Source organism: Diabrotica virgifera, chromosome 7 (genome assembly GCF_917563875.1).
Source record: "Diabrotica virgifera virgifera chromosome 7, PGI_DIABVI_V3a".
In the NCBI taxonomy this organism is placed as follows: Eukaryota; Metazoa; Arthropoda; class Insecta; order Coleoptera; family Chrysomelidae; genus Diabrotica; species Diabrotica virgifera.
The window spans coordinates 19,509,085-19,530,028 of NC_065449.1; the positions used below are offsets into that span (position 1 = coordinate 19,509,085).

The following is a 20,944-nucleotide window of genomic DNA, read 5'->3' on the forward strand; positions in this document are numbered from 1 at the left end:
GCCATTTTTCAAGCAAAAAAAAATTCTGAAACTTCACAAAGAAAACCAAAGTACGGAAATCAATAGAAGAGCACGACCGGCATGGACAGGATTTGGAAAACTTATTTGGATACTTAAGAACCACAAGATACCTCAATAATTGAGGAGCAGTGTGTTCAACAAGTGCATTTTTTCTATCATGACATATGGATGAAACCTGAACCCTAACCAAAGCAAATATGAATAAACTAGCCATAACAAAAAGGGAAATGTTAAAACAATTACTGTCAGATAGAAAGAGTAAGGACTGGGTAAGATAAAAAAACAAGAATCGAGGATATCAGAACAAAAATTGCCAAACTCAAATGGAAAATTGCAGACCACACTGCTAGACAAAAAGACCAATGTTGGAACACCACAGTACAATATTGGAGACCTCACAAAGGTAGACGACCAAGAGAAAGAACACATATAAGATGGGTAGATCACATAAAAAAATAGCCGAAACAAATTGGGCCCTGGATAGAGATGAATGAAGAGATTGGGAGATTCCTGTCCAAAAATTGATGATAAGAGGCTAAGATGAATAGAATAGAATAGAAAAAAGCTTTATTCTCAGGATTCACAAGTTACAAAAATAAATTGTCAATAGAGAGAATGGTGTCAATTACAATTTATAAGGGTTGCTAAAACAACCTACACTTAACATAAAAGTAATATTAAAATATAATAATAATAATAGTGACATTTAGATTCATATAAGAGCCCTCAGACTCCCTGCAGGTCAGCTTGAAGGTATTCTTCCACTTTGTACGGTTCTAGGTGTATGAGCAACTGTTGAACAGACTTTCTATATTTATTTATGTCAGTTTCTTTTTTGATGCTATAAATGATGATTTGAGGCAGTTTTTTAAAGAATTTAATACTCTGTGGCATATTGGTACATTATAGTTTATGAGATTGTTTCGTGTATTAGTATTATGGTTTATTATGTGTTGAAGAAAAATATTTGCCATATTAGTCCAGGGTAATAAGGTTTTTTCCATGGCACTCGAGCAGCCAGGGTACTGAAGCGTTTTTTCGACAGGTAATACCTATAAGAGCAAATTGTAACTATTTCCTGCGTAGGATCTGGCGGCCATTTTTATTTATAAACAATTAAGTGTCAAAAAATGGCATTTTTCCCTTTTTTTTCAAATCAATGGAAAACAGTGAAACTTATGGTTGTTTTAGTACAAATATCTTTGAGATTATGGAAAAAGCTTTAAAATGACGTATTACAAAGTTTGATATACTCATTTATTGTTAATATAATTGCGAAAAAAGGTCGAAATTGCAAAAAAAATTAATTTAGCAATATCTATTGTAAAAATTAGTGTACAGCTTTGAAATTTTTGTCATATAAGGGTTCTTTGGTGCTTAATATGTGATAAAAATTTCAAAGCGATTCATTCAATTGTTTAAATTATATTCAAATTGTTTATCCTAGAGAGCATTTTTTTTACAATAACATAAGTCAGAAAAAAATTACGTTAGAACCATTCCACAGGTGTCAAATGAAAGAGCATGAGCTATATTTTCAACTTGGTTTAAAAGAAGCGAATAAAAAATGCATTTATTAGTAATAAATAATTATGCAAAAGTATCGTAAATCTTTCCTTATAAACTTTTTATTGTGTTATATGAGAAATTATATATTATTATTACAATTTTTTATCAATTATGATATAAATAACATTACTTGGTAGTTGTGCACTTAAAACAGGCTAAAAAAGTTAATTTTTTTGGAAAAAGTTATTCAAAAAGTTTATAAGGAAAGGTTTACGATACTTTTGCATAATTATTTATTACTAATAAATGCATTTTTTAGTCGCTTTTTTTAAACCAAGTTGAAAATATAGTTCATGCTCTTCCATTTGACACCTGTGGAATGGTTCTAACGTCATTTTTTTCTGACTTATGTTAGTGCACAAAAAATGCTCACTGATATAAACAATTCGAATAAAATTTAAACAATTGAATGAATCGCTTTGAAATTTTTATCACATATTAAGCACCAAAGAACCCTTATATGACAAGAATTTCAAAGCTGTACACTAATTTTTACAATAGATATTGCGAAATTAATTTTTTTTGCAATTTCGATCTTTTTTCGCAATTATATTAACAATAAATGAGTATATCAAACTTTGTAATACGTCATTTTAAAGCTTTTTCCATAATCTCAAAGATATTTGTACTAAAAAAATTATAAGTTTCACTGTTTTCCATTGATTTGAAAAAAAAGGAAAAAATGCCATTTTTTGACAGTTAATTGTTTATAAATAGAAATGGCCGCCAGATCCTACGCAGGAAATAGTTACAATTTGTTCCTATAGGTATTACTTGTCGAAAAAACGCTTCAGTATCCTGGCTGCTCGAGTGTCACGAACAGGGTATATTTTTGTCTTATTACCCTGGTCTATATAGTGTAGGAAACAGAGGTTGGACCTCGCAAAATGGACACAAGTCCGGTTTTATTTTTTTTCTGGTATATCAAGGGGAGCCTTGATATACTATTATATTATAGTCTATTATAAGACTAACTTTTTCTTAAAAAATATTGCCCCGGAACCCCCCTTTAAAGGGGGTAATTTGTGGTTTTTGCGAAACGTAGCCGTTCCTGTACGTTTTGCAAAAAATTTACTTAATAGTAAAATGAAGAGGATTATATTTCCTACTATTTATTTCCCGACAGCATATATCTATCACCCACCGTTTAGCGGGGGTGGCGCCCCAAAGTTGGCAAATTTTATAAAAGATGTTTAAAAAAAAAATTATTTTTCCCTAACTGTAATGAAAATTAAGAAGAAACCCTGCGGCAATTAATCACAAATAAGTGGCTGATTTTTTGATATAGGTTTCATTTAAGGGCAATTGCAAATTTTTTAATTACAGGGTGTTACATTTTAAAAAACCCCTTTTTGATACCATCTGAACCGCCTATGCTAGAGTAAAAAAACTTTCAGCGATTATCTATGTACTAGTGGTATTTACAAATTTGTATAATGCACCCCCCATATTTTCCCCGGAACCACCCCAAAAAAAGGAGAATTAATAAAGAAAATAATGAAAAATTTATTTTGGGCCACCACTGTGGCTTTAGGGTGCAAAGAAAATAAAATATGAATAGGTCATAATGTGTAGCAGACAGTGTGTTCTTTTATGTTCTATAAGCACGTTATCCATAAAATGAATAGGTGACGAAAAAAAAGACAAAAACTGGAGCCCGCCAAAGCATTTCTGAGGTTTACGGCTTCACTGTGCCGTAACGGTTGCTTATACGAAAAAAATGCATAGGACCTTATTTGTAGAGAAAATAGTGATCTTTAATTTTATATAAGTTTTGTTTTAAAAAAATGCATAGGTAATGAGAAAATCGTGAAAACATGCTCTCCAAGGGATAGGGGTAGTTTCTGCAGTTTATTTTCAAGGATAGGGGTAGTTTCCACAGGGATGTTGCAATAATCATATATATTTATGAAAAACCCTATTGATGGAGCATATGTCCATATGGGCCAAAAAGCAAAAAAAAACAATTTTCAACCCCCTTTATAAATTTTTTTTTGCTACGGGGTTGATTTAAGAAATCTAGTTTGGTGTCCATGCATGGGTAATAAGAACGTGCACAAAATGATATATGAAGCATTTTAATAAAGAGCATGGTGTGTGAAGGATTCCAAGAAAATCACTTTCTTTATTAATTCTCCTTTTTTTGGGATGGTTCCGGAAAAAAAATGGGGGTGCATTTTAGAAATTTGTAAACAACACCAGTACATGGATAATCGCTGAGAGTTTTTTTACTTTAGCATAGGCGGTTCAGATGGTATAAAAAGGGGTTTTTTAAAATGTAACACCCTGTAATTAAAAAACGGGAAATTGCCGCTAAATGAAACCTATATCAAAAAATCAGCCACTTCTATGTGATTAATCTCCCCAGGATTTCTTCTTAATTTTCATTACAGTTAGAGAAAAATAATTTTTTTAAAAAACATCTTTTTTAAAAACTTGTCAACTTTGGGGCGCCACCCCCGCTAAACGGTGGGTGATAGACATATGCTGTCGCGAAATAAATAGGAAATATAGTCCTCTTCATTTTACTATTAAGTAAATTTTTTGCAAAACGTACAGGAAGAGCTACGTTTCGCAAAAACCACAAATTGCCCCCTTTAAAGGGATGAAAAGGGGGTTTCCGGGGCGAAATTTTTTAAGAAAAAGTTAATCTCATAATAATCACCCCTTGATATACCAGAAAAAAAAAACGGACTTGTGTCCATTTTGCGAGGTTCAACCTCTGTTTCCTACACTAATAGGATTGTAAAATTATTTACATTCCTATTAATTAGGATCATGAACTTTTCTGTTTGATTATTCTTTCATTTGCAGTTCGCTTCAATTTTATCTTGTCGTCAGATAAATAATTGAGAATATATATTTTTTCAGATATGTTCTATGATTGTCCTTCACTCACAACAGAATACATAGATGCAGCCAATGCCTTAGATAAGATATACGCACCGCGTGAAATAGATCCCACAATTCCTAGAGACGAAAAAATAAAGTTGATGAATGAATGGTGGACATTATCGGAGAAAATATTAAAGTACGTTTTTTAGCTAATTAATTTATTTGCAACTTTACTCAATAAGTTCCAGGCGTAACTATGAAAATACTTTTTAGATACATTTCTATATCTCATTATATTATGGCAAAATTTACGATTTTATTGGGAAATAAGCCACAATTTCATTTAAAAATAAAATTTATTGACGTTTCGACTTCCACTTCAAAGGCCGTTATCGAAATACCTACAAAATATTAATTAAACAAATTTTGTTGCTTAGTAAAAAGATTCTTCTAATAATTTAATTTAATCTGACTCATTCATATCGGCAATTCAGACATATATGTTATACATTTTAAAGAAGAAGTCTTTAAAGTGATATTGCCAATATTTATGAGTGCGTTCCTGGGACGACTTTATTGAAAGATAGTTCATTCGATTACATGAAATTAACTTTAACTTCAGAATATCCTTCACAAAAATGATAGCATGTGATTTGTCTTTAAAAGACAACCACATGCAATGATGACAGTAATATTCTCGTGTTAGTGATTCCAAAGTACCTAAATCACGAAGAAAATCCAAGAAAAAACCTCATGATACTATCCTACCTAATTCTTTAGTTGATTTGATGTAATCGAATGAACTATATTTCAATAAAGTCGTCCCAGGAACGCAACTAATAAATATTGGCAATATCATTTTAAAGTCTTCTACTTTAAAATGTATAATATATGTCTGACTTGCCGATATGAATGAGTCAGATTAAATTAAATAATTATTCTTCTTTAAGTTCCATCTTCTATCGAAGGTTGGAAATCATCATGGCAATGCGGACCCTGTTGACTGCCGCTCTAAATACCTCTACACTACTGCATTCGACATTCCCGTAAGTTCTTAAGCCAGGATGTTCTTCGTCTTCCCACATTTCGCTTTCCTTGGATTTTGCCTTGCATAATAAGTTTTAATAATGAGTATTTTTGCCCTCTGATCACATGTCCCAATCACTCAAGTTTTCATCTTTTGATAGTATTATTTCCGGTTGATTTCCTGTCCTTCTAGTTACTTCCACGTGTTTGACATTCTTTGAATCCATGATATTCGTAGGATTCTTCTGTAACACCAAAATTCAAAGGCGGCTAACTTATTCAAATGGACTTGTTTCAATGGCCACGCTTCCAAGCCATAAAGAAGAGTAGAGAACACGTAACATTAAATTATTAGAAGAATGTTTTTACTAAGCAACCAAATATGTTTAATTTATTAATATTTTGTATTTCTATAACGACCTCCGAAGTGGAGGTCGAAACGTCAATAAAATTCATTTTTAAATTAAATTGTGGCTTATTTCCCAATAAGATAGTAAATTGTATAAGATGCCACAAAGAAATTCTTTGTTTTTCTAGAGCATTTCTCTTTGGCATCAAAATACTCCACATTTTTCACACTAACATCCTCATTTGTGCTAAATTTATTTCTCTAAAACATCAGTTTAGCTTTAAATTTGTCATTGAGGGCCAAATCTGAAGAATATGGTGGGTGCGAAAATAACTCAATCTTCCTGATGAGACAGGACTTCTTTGGTCTTCGTTTTTGGCCTTTTTTCGCAATTTTTTCCTTCGATCTCACCAATAACGCTTTTCATTATTGAAGAACCATCAATAGCGAATATGTTAATGCTAAAATATTCGCTACTTTAGCATTAAAATATTCGCTGTTGATGGTTCTTCCTTTCTAGAGGTAATTAATGAACAAAATATATTACGATTCCAAAACACCAAACCCAAAACTTTTTCAACTGATATTTCTGTCTTTAGTCGCTTTGGACAGCTTTCAGCTATTGCTGCCAACTCAGTTGAATGTTAATTTGACTTTTGAGTGAAGTGGTTGATGCATGTTTCATACATTGGCACACATTTATACAACCTCATGCTTATTCAGCTGACAGTGACAAATAGCTCCCTGAATGAAACACCAGTTGTCATTAGTAAATCGTGATCATATGCTTTTAACTTCGAACACAGCTTTTAGACAAGGCGAAAGCAGCGGGTTCGTTGGAAAAGATATTCCCATGAGATTTTTTTGCATCATCACATTCGTGAGACATCCCAGAATAAGGTTCAAGTCGCCCACGTGAAAACTGGTCCAAATTTTTTTTAACAATTTTTTTAATCTAATTGCAAAAATCAATATTTTCGGCACGGACAAATTTTTTTAAGATATTTTGTACCATTCTGGACAAAAAAGGTATCTTATAATTTTTCTCTAGAGTTTATCGTTTTCGAGTTATACGCAATTTAAAATTGAAAAAAAAATGAAAAATTGCGATTTTCAAGCCTTAATAACTCGGTTAAAAGTTATTATTATTAAAGTTAGAAAGTGACTAAATCACAGTTTAAAGCCCCCCTACAAGATCCTTAAGAAAATTTTGTCATTAATTTATTACTAAGCTGTTATTTTTAAGTAATAATAATGAGCACCAAGCACGTATTAAGCGGCCGTCAAAGGTGAGTGCGAGAGAGAATCTGATGCCATTCCGGCAGTCAATGGTGCCATCTTAGTCGCACTCACATTTACAGCCGCGTCACAATGATGTTACCGCTCATTGTTAATAATTAAAAATAACAGCTTAGTAATAAATTAATGACACAAATTTCTTTATGATCACGTAGGGGTGGCTTTAAACTTTGATTTAGTCGCTTTCTGACTTTCATAATAATAATTTTTAACTGAGTTATTATGTTTTAAAAATGGCAATATTCGCGTTTTTCAAATTTTAAATTGCTTATATATGTAACTCGAAAACGATCAACTTTAGAGAAAAATTACAAGATACCTTTTTTTCCCAGAATGGTCCAAAAAAAACCTAAAAAGAATTGGATCACTTTTCGCGTGGGTGACTTCTTGCACCTTATTCTGGGGTGTCTCACGAATGTGATTATGCAAAAAAATCTCATGGGAATATTTTTTCCAACGAACCCGCCGTTTTCACCTTGTCTATTTGTCGTTAATAAACGATTCACCGTCCAAAACGATGTATTGTATTGTTTTGAGAATAATTTCAAATATAGCTTCACTTTAACCAATATAAATTGTACTAATGGTTTACATCTGAATGAACTAAAAGTTTCAAAGGTGTTTGAACGCTGCAAAGTGGGTTAAGCCATTCTGAATACTCTCAGAAAATGAATACAAAATCCCACAAAACTATGCCCTTATAGGTTTTTTGTGACGCAGATTACAAATTTGATGTCAAAAAATGCAAAAAACTTAAAAATGGCTCAAAAATATAGCATTAACGTATTTGTGTGAAATTTTTGAAAAAGGTTTTTCACGTAACTGATTATGAATTTATATGTCAGAATTCGAAATGGCGGATTATGTGGCAAACATTTAGCGAATTCGTGAAAAAAAAATTATTTTAATATGATATTCTGAAACAACTGCTTAGATGGTCAATAAGTTTATGGGTTTCTGCACTTTGCTTTTAGCGAGGATATCCTTGATCTTCTTGTCGCTTGGTGGAAGAATTTTCTGGTCTTCACGGCCATCTCACTCAGTGTTATGTACTGGCGCTTTTCTTGCATTAACCCGTAGCATGCCTTTTCTGTTGTTATGAGCTTCTTCCTGCTGATCTATGCTATTGGCTCCCTACTGGAACTGCATTCAAGGTTGAAGCGAGACATCCCACTGAGCGTTGGTACTTTCTAAACCATATGATAATTTGTTGTTAGTGGCGACATCTATATTAGGCCTGGGACTTAATGAACGACATTAGATAATTTATGGGCTTGTTATAATTATATTTGTCGTTATAATTATGTATATTTATTATGTTCCAGAGGTTTAGTTGTTCCTCCAGAAGAAATTGAAAATATATGTGCGATTGTTGGACCGTCTATGAGGTGAATATTACTTTATCATACTAGTTACACTCAATATTTTGCTGGCATGCAGTCATTCAATTTAAATACAGTGGAACCTCGATAAGTCGGATTAATCGGGACCGCGGCCGATCCGGGTTATCGAAAATCCGGGTTAGTCGGAGAATATGGTAGAAATTAATAAAATACATATAAATAACAAACAAGTACACATTATCATTGCAAAAACATGAAAGACATATTCACAATACATGTAAATTACGTACAGTTGTATACAGTATTGTTTATTTCTTGGTAAAAAACTAGGTCAAAGTGAAAAAATTTTTGTTTTGTCTGATGAAGATCGGTCCGGGTTGTCGGAGACCGACTTATCGGGGTTCCACTGTACATAATATACAATGACTGTTAGGTTAGGTTTATTACCGTTTCTAAGATGATGAGCTAAGATGGTCTTTCTTTTTGGCAATAAAGTACTAGTTCACGAAAAGGGTATCAAAAAGAGATGGAACAAGTACTTTGGCAATTTATTAAATGAAGAATTTGACAGAAAACCAATTGAGTTAATGGAGATAGTAACAGAAATGGTCACCAAAGTAACAAACGAGAAAGAAGATCAAGCAGTGCAATAAATAAAGACAGAAGAAGCAGTTGGACCAGATGATATTCCTGGGGAAGGGTGAATAGCTTTAGAAGATAGAGGAATAATTTGGCTAACAGGTTTATTTAATAGAATTATGGAAGTGCGATAAATGCCCCCAGATGAATGGAGAAGCTGTATATTAGTAATACCTATTTACAAAACAAGACAAGCTATGATGCACTGAACTGAATGTTGGGCATTTAAAAAGAAGTAGGAATAACGAATGTATGTGACGGGAAAGATAATGCTTGGATGGATGAGTGGAGTAACACAAAAAGAATAAAATTAGGAATGAGTATATTAGGGGAAGTCTAAGAGTGGCATCAATTGATGCTAAAATGAGAGATTATTATTAACACATTCGCTGGCACTACATATTCAGTCATTTTCGTAAGAAAGAACCACTGGCGAATCGTCCATGTAACCACTGTTACCATTGGCAACAGTTAAGAATATGGCAAATAAAAATATTTTATGACTACTGTGAAAATTTCACATGGAATTATTTAATAATTCCATTTTATTTATTTTTACAATAGAAATATGAGTGTTAATTAATAGTAATTCGGTAAAAAGCCAACTAGACGCACTAAAATATTGACGAGTTTATGCGACTCGGTTGCAGGTTATTTTGTTACCACTTTTGTTTGTGGTAACGAAATCGGTCGGACGGGCGGAAACGGTCGTGTCTGAAAATTTGGAAAGGCCAAGGCGTGGGTGCGCTATGGTGCTGTGGACTGTGGATAATAGAAATCTTGTTACCACTTTTTAGAATGATTACAATGGTTACTTACCTATTAAAGTGTGCGTGCAATTAAACATGGATGAGTGTCGTTGACGATTTTTTTTGAAATGGTTGACACTATGATTATTCAACTTAAAAATAGGTTTTCTAATGTAAAGCATCTCGAGTGTTTGGCAATATATTTTGATTTTGACAATTTTAAAAATAACACAAAACAATCCCAGATGCCTTTCATCAATTTGTAAAGCTATATGGATAAAAATTTGACAGAGTAAAGTTAATAACAGAACTGACAGTTTTTTTTTAATAATCCAGATTATATCGATAACTTGATAATGCATTTCAGGAAGATCTTAAATTGGCAAACCTATTTTTAACAGTTCATCAGTTTTTCAGCAATTAAACGGATTAAAATCTACCAAAGAAATACCCAATTGCAAGATTGAATGTCCTCATTTTCTTTAATTTCCATTGAGAAACACTTTTTAAATGGATTAATGACAAAATTTATACAATTCTCTTTTATTACAACTATGTGACTACAGCTGTTTCGGCAGAGTCCCTTTCTCAAGTGATTTAGATTACTATGGGTTTGTCTTTTTAAAGTCTTTAACTCAAGAGGTTGAGGAGTGGGGAGCTGTTTGTCTCGAGTTGGTCATTCAGAATTATATCTGTATTTTTCAGTTTATTAATTTCCATAGATTCTAATAAAAATAGCTTAAGGCCTTTATTTTGAATATGCATAATTTGAAACTGTTTATTAAAAGAATGATTATGATCTAGAATCTAGAAGGTGAAGTGCGTATGTAGAAGTGTCTATTTTTCTATTGTTGAAAGCGCTTTTGTGTTCTTCTATCCGTTTGTCAAAGGTTCTGCCAGTTTGACCAATGTAAGTTTTCGGACAGTCACCACAAGACCACGGACATCGGTCAAACTGACAGAACCTTTGACAAACGGATAGCAGAACAAAAAAGGGCTTTCAACAATAGAAAAACAGACACTTCTACATACGCACTTCACCTTCTAGATTATAATCATTCTTTTAATGAACAGTTTCAAATTCTGCATATTCAAAATAAAGGCCTTAGCTATCTTTATTAGAATCTATGGAAATTAATAAATTGAAAAATCATTATATATAATAAAACTAAGTTGATAAAATGTGTGTGCCGATAAAACTTAAAAAGGATTCCCGATACGATAAAGTGACTTATATAGTGCAATAGCCCTTTATCCCCCCTCGAACAAGTAAGTTCCCGTTTTAACTTAAAGGGCGTATTTTTAAAGATATAAGGGCTTTTCCTAGCAAGCTTGGCTAACCCTAGACCTGGCTCCTCCACCAAATTTTTAAATATTCCCAATTTCGCCCCTTCGCCAAACTTTTAAATATTCCGGTATTAACATCATTATCATCATTATATATAATAAATATATATATTTTGGAGTTGAAGCGAGATAAGTTTAGTTATTCAAATTATTAATTATTAATTCTGAAAATATTTAAAAATTTAAGTTTTCAAATTTCGCGCCTTTACTACTTATGCTATAGCTGCAGAACTTATTGTTACGGCGGACGATAATGTCGAGTACATTCTAGAATGTGTAAAAGAAAATACTCTCGAACTTTTCCGAATATGCTCTCTGAATATATAAGGGCCCGGTATCACCCGCCAGAGTTAGTTCGATTTGAAAAGCGATTGCGAAAGGAACTGAAAGAAGTTATCTGTGAGCATTTATTTTGAAGTATCACGTGTCAGTATTTTTAATAGTGTGTTTAATTAATTCTCGATTTTGAAGCCGAGAAGAAAAAAGTCGTCTGTGAGCCTTTATTGTGAAATATCAAATGTAAGTATTTTTAACCGACTTCAGAAAAAGGAAGTTCTCAGTTTGATTATTAATTATTTATATTAATTATTTTTGAAAAAATAATTATTTTTGAAAACATAATTAATAGTGTCTTTAATTAATTCTAATATGTTTATAACATATATATATATATGTTTATAATATATATATATGTATATGTTTCTATATGTTTATAAGCAAATAGTGTAAAAAATGAGCGAATGTTTTCAATAAATTTTTGTACTATTACGTCATAGTTTATTTTTTTATTGCAACTACCGCGTAATCTCATATCAACTCTCGGGCGAAGCCGGGTATTATAGCTAGTACAGATATAATTCTGAATGACTAACTCGAGACAAACAGCTCCCCACTCTTCAACCTCTTCAGTTAAAGACTTTAGAAAGACAAACCCATAGTAATCTAAATCACTTGAGAAAGGCACTCTGCCGAAACAGCTGTAGTCACATAGTTGTAATCAATTTTGTGGAAGTATAGAAAACAAACGTTTTCAGTGTTTTATTGTTAGATAAAATGAACTTCCATCAAGTAACGGTCGAATCCATCAATTATTTATATTTGGGAGGTTCAAAATAATTTTTTTAAATAAGATTTTTTACATCTGGTTTTGGTAACACTTTAAGGGAAAGAACCCTATTTAATTCCACAGGTTATGAAAGTCAAAAGGCACCTGACTCACGTACGCAAAACGCTTTCTGGCATCAGGTGGCAGCGAATGTGTTAAGATTGTTTGGGCATGTTCAACGATAGAAACTTATGTAGAAATGCAAATATGAAACCACCACGCATATTGGTAAAGACAAAGATGATGAAGATTAGAACGTTTGTATTACAATCATCTCGAAACAAACTATATTACAGTAAATTTTACAAAATGACATTAAAGAATTCAATATTTTTTTATCAATAAGCTTTTTTCTTTTAAAATTATTATTCAAGAAACTGCCGAAAAATATATTTGTGCTTATCAAAAACTATGATCTCTATATAGCGTTACTTACCTTTACATAATAGGCCTGGATCCCGCGTACTAAAAAAATGAAAATTTGTTAATAGCTTAACGTTGTGTAGTCGGACAAACTTTGATGTACAGGAACACTATAACAGGGGAAGTTTTAATTGTGGAACAGATTACAGGTTTCGAACGCCAGTTAGACTACGAAAACGTCCCATGTATCTTGTCGGACAGAACATATATTACATAAAGTTGACTATTGAATAAACTTAAAAACAACCTGCTAGTTTTTACAATCATAAACTTGTCAAGATGACCAGTTCCACAATTAAAATCACGGTCCACAATTAAAACTTCCCCTATTCCAATGTTCCCATACATCAAAGTTTGTCCGACTAGATACCGTTAAGCTATTAATACATTTTCAGCTTGCTATTAGGTAATCAACTTTTTTTACGTGGAATCCAGGCCTATAATGGATTTTTTTGCAGCCTGTTCACCTCGTACTGTAAAATCAGGTATCAAAATTTTGTGATTTTCATTTCAGGGATGGGACCAAAGAATTTTTTGAATTTCTCGAATCAAAAAAAGTTCCCATATTGGTGTTTTCCGCTGGACTCGGAGACACTGTTGTAGCCGTACTTAAGCACTGTGAAGTTTATTTATCTAATGTAGAGGTAAGTGTCAAATAAAACAAATAAATAAAGACGGTTGCATTTTGATTCAAGTCGAGTCTCTTATCATCCTCTGACACGTGTTTATGGGTATACCCGTTATCAAAGAGGATTGTAAGAAGACTTCTCAAATAAAACTTTTTGGGTTGCGTTTTGAGAGGGACTTTACTTGACCTTTTGAAAGGAATTTTTGAAGATAGGTTTGTGTGTCAAGAGGAAGCATTTGTCACAGTCCATTTTATAGACAGTAGTAAAAGGTAACACTAGTCATTGACGTGTTTCTATGCTTTTTAGATTACGAAAAAGCGTTTGATCGTGTCCAACACCACAAGTTAAAGCAGATCCTCAAGACACTTGATATAGATCAAAAAGACATAAGATTGAAACGAGTAAGGCGATGGACTACCGCAGCTAATTGAAATAATATTCGAAAATATTACCTCAATCATCCAAGATAGCCATCGCTACACCCTTAGCTTAGCTCAGTCTTTCAAGGTGTGTTGTCCTAATCTTAGAAATGGACTATGAAGATTCAGAATGGAAGCAAACAAAACAGTATTTTTAACTAATTATGTTTATTGTTCATAAAGATAATAAAAATATGACTTATTAAATGCATTAACAAATATATTCAAATTCTTGCCAAAAACTAACAATTCTGGATCAAACTAACAATTATGCATGGCTTGTGGTGTTGGTTCGATGGTAACTTCTTGATGTCGAATGGTACTGCTGTAGACTTCTTGTAGACCTGGGCAGATGTTCGGCCCTATGCTCCTGCAGCTGAAGATGTTGGGTGCTGTAGTCTGGATGTCATGGTCTCATTCTTCGCCTTAAAGTTGCATCACCGATTATGTGTGAGGCTTAGGTTCCCGAAGAGGGAAAGGTTGATTTCTATCCAAAAACTATAAGATAAAGACACATATCAATCATCAAGAAGAAAAGCCAAAAACGAGCCCTTGCCAAACAATCGTAAAAAGTAGTTATTGGCAAAGGAATAATTAAATGGAATTAAGATTGAATATTACTAGTTAAAATTTGATTACTAAACGTGCATATATGTAAATTAAAAGATATACCTAGGTATTTAAAACTAAAATATCAGAAACCATGCTTTTAGATGGGAGGTTAGGTTAGATATAAAAAATATTAGAAAAACTGCTAGATGTAGAAATGTAATTAAAATATGATAATATGTATTCTTACCCCAAGAGAATATTAAGTCTGGAAATAGATGGGGCCTGATGGGCTCATCTCTGTAAATAGATTAATTTTTCCCTTACACTTTCATTTTGAGTCAGCGGGTAGGGATGAAGTGTCACTTTCATGACAGTGCGACGTAGGCAGTGGCAGGCATGTTCTGTATTAAGACAGATACTTACAGAGTAAGAATATACGGGGTACGTTCAGTATGATGATTTAGATTTTAGATGAAAAGAGATATATAGAAGATAATAAAAGAGGGCGCCAACGAGTTTTTAACGAAGAAATCAGGTAAAGCAAATAGAAGAAAATTATTACTAATGAAATATTAAAGAAAATAAAGTAAAATAATTATTTAAAAATAAAATAACAAAGATGTGACGTTTGTAACGTTATAAGATGCATTGAAAACTTGTTCTGGTATCAAACGGAGCAATTAAAAATAGATAATTCTATATCCAAACCCATACATATAAGAAGAGGTGTTCGACAGGGATGTGTGCTTTTCTTCTTTTATTTAACATTTATTCGGAAGCCATATTTCAAGAGTCTTTGGAAGATGCAGAGATGAAAATCAAAGTAAATGGAGTATTGATCAACAAGATACGATATGCTGATGATTGTGTCTTAATTTGTGACAACATAGTCGATTTTCAACAACTTGTCACTATAGTCGGAGAATACAGTTAGCGAATTGAATTAAAAATTAATACCAAAAAAACCAAATTCATGATCATCTCCAGAAACTTGGATGTACTTTAAAACTCCACCATAACACTGAATACCAAGTCCATTGGAAGAGTGAACAAATTTAAATATCTGGAGACGTGGCTTTTTGAAGTAATGGAATGTCGGAAAGCTCGACAAGCTTTCGTAAAATTCAGGAAGGTACTGACCTGTTCAGTGTTCGATCTTCAACTGAGACTAAGGTTTACTAAGTGCTGCGTATGGTCGGTGCTGCTGTATGGCGTAGAGGCCTGGACACTCAAAACGAGGGATGTAAACAGATTAGAGGTTTTCGAAATGTGGCTTTATCGCTGTATCCTAAAGATACCATGGACGGCGAAAATCACAAATGTAGATGTTCTTAAAAGAATCAACCAAGAACGCCAACTTTTTGAAACCATCAAGAAAAGGAAAACGGTGTATGTCAGTCACATCATGCGAAATGAAAAATACCAGTTCCTCCAACTTATAATCGAGGGTTAAATTGAAGGCAAGAGAGGAATAGGACGCAATAAAATGTCCTGGCTCTGAAACATAAGGCAATGGACAGGGATTAACTACATACAATCTCTGATACATATTGCAAGAAACAGAGAGTTAATGGAAAGTGTGATCGCTAACATCCATTAGTGGATTTGCATCTGAAGAAGAAGAAGAAGAAGAAGTCATTGACTTATATTATAAATTACTGCTAGTACGGCATAAAACCATATACAATAAGCCAATTGGCATTAGTGCAACCGCTTTATAACAGACAGTTTCGAAAAAATATCTGAAAACGTCTTAGGTCATGGATGGTAACCAAAAAAGAGGTAACAAAACCTGGGTAGCTCTGAACCTAAAAGATACTTAATTTAAGGCATCTACTGCTAAGTTGAAAACAAAAAAGTTATATTAAACATCAAAAATTTACAAAGCCCTCCAAATTTCCTGAATTGCTTAGAATTCCAATATACAGAGTGGGCCAAAGAAGTCCACAGTATACAGTCGACCTCGATATTTGGCAGTATTTATTAGATTTTAAGGAAATGAAGAAACAGGTCGATGTTTGATCTAAGGGACACATTTTTACGGTACATACATCGGTCACTTGTCAACCCCCTCCCTTCCACTTCCCCGCCCTTTGTTTTTAAATAGGGAATAGGGGTCGCGTGCTAGCTCATTTAAAAGGTTATTCAATTCTCTATTCAGTAATATAAACATTAACATAATTATTTATACAGGGTGTCCAAGAAAAAAATATTTTAATTAAATTAATTGACACAAAAAGAAGAATGTATGTAATTTATTTAATTCAAAATACATTCTACTGCTGTCACAAAACAGAAAAAAAAAATGTTTTTTTTTTTGGTAAATAAACATTGCTTTTCGCTTAATTTCAATGTTCCAGCTTCCACCCATCGGCCTTTTGGTAGGTTGAATATTGAATTTAAGCGAAAAACAATATTTATTTGCCAAATAAACATTTTTCTCTGTTTTCCGTCAGTAGTAGAATGTATTTTGAGTTAAATAAATTGCGTACATTCTTCTTTTTGTGTCAATTAATTATTTAATTCAAAATAATTTTTCATGGACATAAATAATTATGTCAATGTTAATATTACTGAATAGAGAATTGAATGACCTTTCAAATGAGGTAGCACACGACTCCTATTTCGTATTTAAAAATAAGGGGCGGGGGAAATGGAAGGGAGGGGGTTGACAAATGACAGATGTGTGTACCGTAAAAGTGTGTCCCCCTTAGATCAAAAATCGACCTGTTTCTTCATTTCCTTAAAATCTAATAAATACTGCCAAACATGTTTTCTTGACTGTTTTCTTTGGCCCACTCTGTATATTGCGACCTACATTTATGTGCTTATACCTATATTGATTAAGAATCTAAAAATACCAACGCAATGTTTTAAAATATACACAACCAAACTTATATGGAATCACCATGTATTTCAAAGCAATATTTATTTCTTTAGAACAAAACTTGTTATTGTTGCGAAAAATAAAGGTTTATCGGTAACAAATCGATAAGACAATCAGATAGTACAGCTCGTTACGGTATAGGTAATTTTTGAGTTGCAAATCGAACGAAAATAAATAAACTAACTGTTGCGTCCAAAAATGAAAATATGTATGCCTTATGTGGGGCCATATGACTTACAACGGGAAAGATTATTGGTCTTGTGGGGCAAGTAATGTTCTCAGACGGACATATCTGCAGAGCTAGACGTTACACATGACGTTCTGTCCAAAATCTATGCTAGGTAACAGGAATTAGGAAAGCTCAAAAATAAAGCATGGGAAAGTCGCCAAAAAGTAATAACGGTTCGCCACCATCGTTTATTTGTCCAATCAGCTGGAAGGCATCCATCCATTTCTCACCTGTACCTCCAAAGGCAGCTTTTGGAAGCTACAGGTGTAACTGTTTCAGTTGAAACGATAAGCCGAAGAGTTCGTGCCAAGAAGTATACAGCAGGAGACAGTTATGGATTCCCGAGCTATCCAGGCAACACAAGATTGATCGCCTAAATTGGTGTCTTCACCACCAAAACTGGAACGTTGGGAATTGACAAAATGTGCTATGTTCACAAAAAGCCAGGATTTGTGTAAAATCAGATGACCCACGAAATCGTGTACTTAGAGGTCGAGGAAGACAAGCAAGAACGAAAACTGTCAGACCTGTTGACAAATATAAAAGGGGAAGTGTAATGCTCTGGAGAGGCATTGTGATCCTTAAAAAAACTCCTTTAATTTCACCCAATCAACTTATACCGCTCACAGGTATGGTGATAACCTGTAATTAAGCTTTGGAGAGGTGCAACAGGAGAAAATTTAATTTTCATGCATGATAATGAACCTTCACATACCATTAGAGTGACTAGAGACATCATTGAAGCAGAAGATATCCTTTGTTTGGAGTGGCCTGCTTGCTCACCCGAGCTTAACCCTATAGAGTGTTTGTGAGATATGCTTAAAAGAAAAATAATCTACACAACACCGCACGGCTAGTACAAGCTGCTCTTGAAGAATCTAGCAACGTACCACAACAAAATGTTGATAATTTGATTAGGAGCGTGCCCACGCAAATCGAAGCTTGTATAAGAACTAGAGGTGATAACACTGACTACCAAAAGAACAAAAAAAAAATAAATAAAAACAATTTAAACATTGAAATTGTTTATGCTATTGTAGGTCTGGATCCAGCGTATGAAAAAAAAGTTGATTAATAGCAAGCTGAAAATTTGTTAATTGCTTAAGGGTGTCTAGTCGGACAAACTTTGATATATGGGAACACTGGAACAGGGGCAGTTTTAATTGTGGAACAGGTTATAAATTTGGAACGGTCAGACCACGAAAACGGCACATTTATTTTGTCCGACAGAACAGACTTAAACTCTCCGAACAGAGATTAAACTCTCATGCAAAAATCAGGCTGCTATATATCACCTGTCATAATTCCTGTCATTTGACATATTCTACATGTTCCACTCATTAAAACGCCGATTTGGTGATAAATAGAGAGTTTAATCTCTGTTCGGAGAGTTTAAGTTTGTCCTGTCGGACAAAATACATGTGCCGTTTTCGTGGTCTGACCGTTGCAATTTTTTAACCTGTTCCACAATTAAAACTTCCCCTGTTCCAGTGTTCCCATATATCAAAGTTTGTCCGACTAAACACCCTTAAGCTATTAACAAATTTTCAGCTTGCTATTAATCAACTTTTTTTTCATACGCGGGATCCAGACCTATTGACTTTAAAACAACTATTGTTTGTTTTTTAACCAAGAGGAGTGATTCAAATTTACCGCGCCGTGATGCTTGTTTCTAATTGGTCCAACCGTAGGCAAGTTTACTCCACTGTTATTAAATTTTGACACTAATGACACTTATGAAATTTTGGCACTTCTGTCATTTTATAGGTTAATTAAGTATATCGGCGATTTTTTGTATTTTCTGCATTATTCCTTTAATTTTTTAGATTCTAAGTCTACTTTTATATAAAAACAGTTGTTTTTAAAACTCTTTAGCGATGTGTTAGTATAATATAATATGTATGGATTATCATCGAAACCTGATATGATCAACTAAAACAGAAGATGAATTTGGTGACTTTTCTAGTAACTTTCTTGGGCGTAAATCTGTCTTTTTAGTTTACTCCTCTTGGTAAAAAAATCAACTATAGTTTCAATTTGTTTATTAAATACGTTATTGTTTTATTTAATTGTTATGTATTTGTAATTGTGTGTGTATGTGTTGTGTTTTATTGGCACTGGTTTTCACAAATAACTGGCCATGACCTCGATTTTTGACCCTTCGCTTCGTTATTGAACGTATGCGCTACGTATACTAAACAGATACGAAGCGAACACGTTCGATAACGAAGCGAAGGGTCAAAAATCGAGGCCTAGTCAACTTCATAATGATTGTTTATATTATAACTTATCACTAACTCAGGGGAGTAATGTGTAGTATGTGTGTGTGTGTGTTGAGTAAGTGTCTTGTTACTTTGCAAAGTCGACGTCATTGTCTTTGTAAAGAGACGCTAATTGTATCCGAACGTCTGCGGTCTGCTATTTGTAACTAAATTGCTTTAAAATAAATATTATTTGACTAATCACATGATTCCATATAAGTTTGGTTGTGTGCAATGTAAAATAATGAGGAGACTAATAATGGTAGGGGAGCAAAGTATGCTAAATGTGCAGTCACTCGAGCGCTTTGGAGACCTATTGGGTTGTGAAGAGTAGGTCCTAAAACCAAAAAAAGTTAAGTAACATTTTCCATTTTAGTGGGCGCTTGCCATTTTTTAATTTAATTTTCCATTTCCAACAATCGTTTTTTCCGATTATAACGCCATCTATGCATAATTTGAAAATATGTTTCGAATAAAAGTTACTTATTTTTTCGTAAGGAATCCAAATCCGCAATAAAAAATAGGGGCTCCTATTTAAGATTTTAAAGTAACCCCCCACCCCACCTCCGTGGGGGATCTTGTTTGGTGTCATTCGATAGATTTTTTAAAAATATTAAATAAGTGTATTTTACAGTTTTTCGATCTGATGTTCATTTCGCGAAATATCGCGGGATTCGTATTTAAAATATTTAATTTACCCCCCACCCCTCTCTGTGGGAAGTCGTGTTTGGTATCATTCGATAGATTTTTAAAAAATATTGAGCACATATTTATTGGTTTTTCGATCTGTTATTCATTTCGCGAAATATTCACTTTTTTCTCGTGAAACTTTGGGACTCACCCATTTCCTTACGCCTGGCTCAAATCGTCAGATTTTTGAAATATACACTCTTTTGCATGTACTTAACTTACCTTATCTTAATCTGACAATTTCGAGTTTTTTTAAGGATAGATTTTTTTTTCGGGCCCCCCTTAACGAACTCCCCTGTGTTAAGAGCCAATATATGGTAGAGGTACATCTGCAGGGTACCAGGTTTCTCTCCATATGATAATCTGACGCGCTCGAGTAACTGCAAAAATCCCCGCTTGGGCTCCCCTACCATAAGAAATTACATACATATTTCTATTAAAATGTTGATCGGTCTTTAACGTACCAAGAAAAATACTCTTATCTCGCTGTGGTTCGTGAACTTGAACCAAACGAGGTGTTATCAATTTTCTACCAGCGAAAAGTTATGTCGAGATCAATAAAAATCGCACGT

The 20,944-nt window shown here is 33.4% G+C and overlaps 1 protein-coding gene across 2 annotated transcripts in view; it reads left to right on the forward strand.

Annotated features, from left to right (window-relative positions):
- LOC114327699 (7-methylguanosine phosphate-specific 5'-nucleotidase) overlaps positions 1–20,944 on the forward strand; it is a 40,278-nt gene that overhangs the window by 13,872 nt on the left and 5,462 nt on the right. For both annotated transcript variants that reach the window (XM_028276389.2, XM_028276390.2), the window contains exons 2-4: positions 4,462–4,621; positions 8,425–8,487; positions 13,220–13,349. In XM_028276389.2, coding sequence (XP_028132190.1) covers positions 4,462–4,621; positions 8,425–8,487; positions 13,220–13,349 — 353 coding nt within the window. The remainder of the gene's footprint in view (positions 1–4,461; positions 4,622–8,424; positions 8,488–13,219; positions 13,350–20,944) is intronic.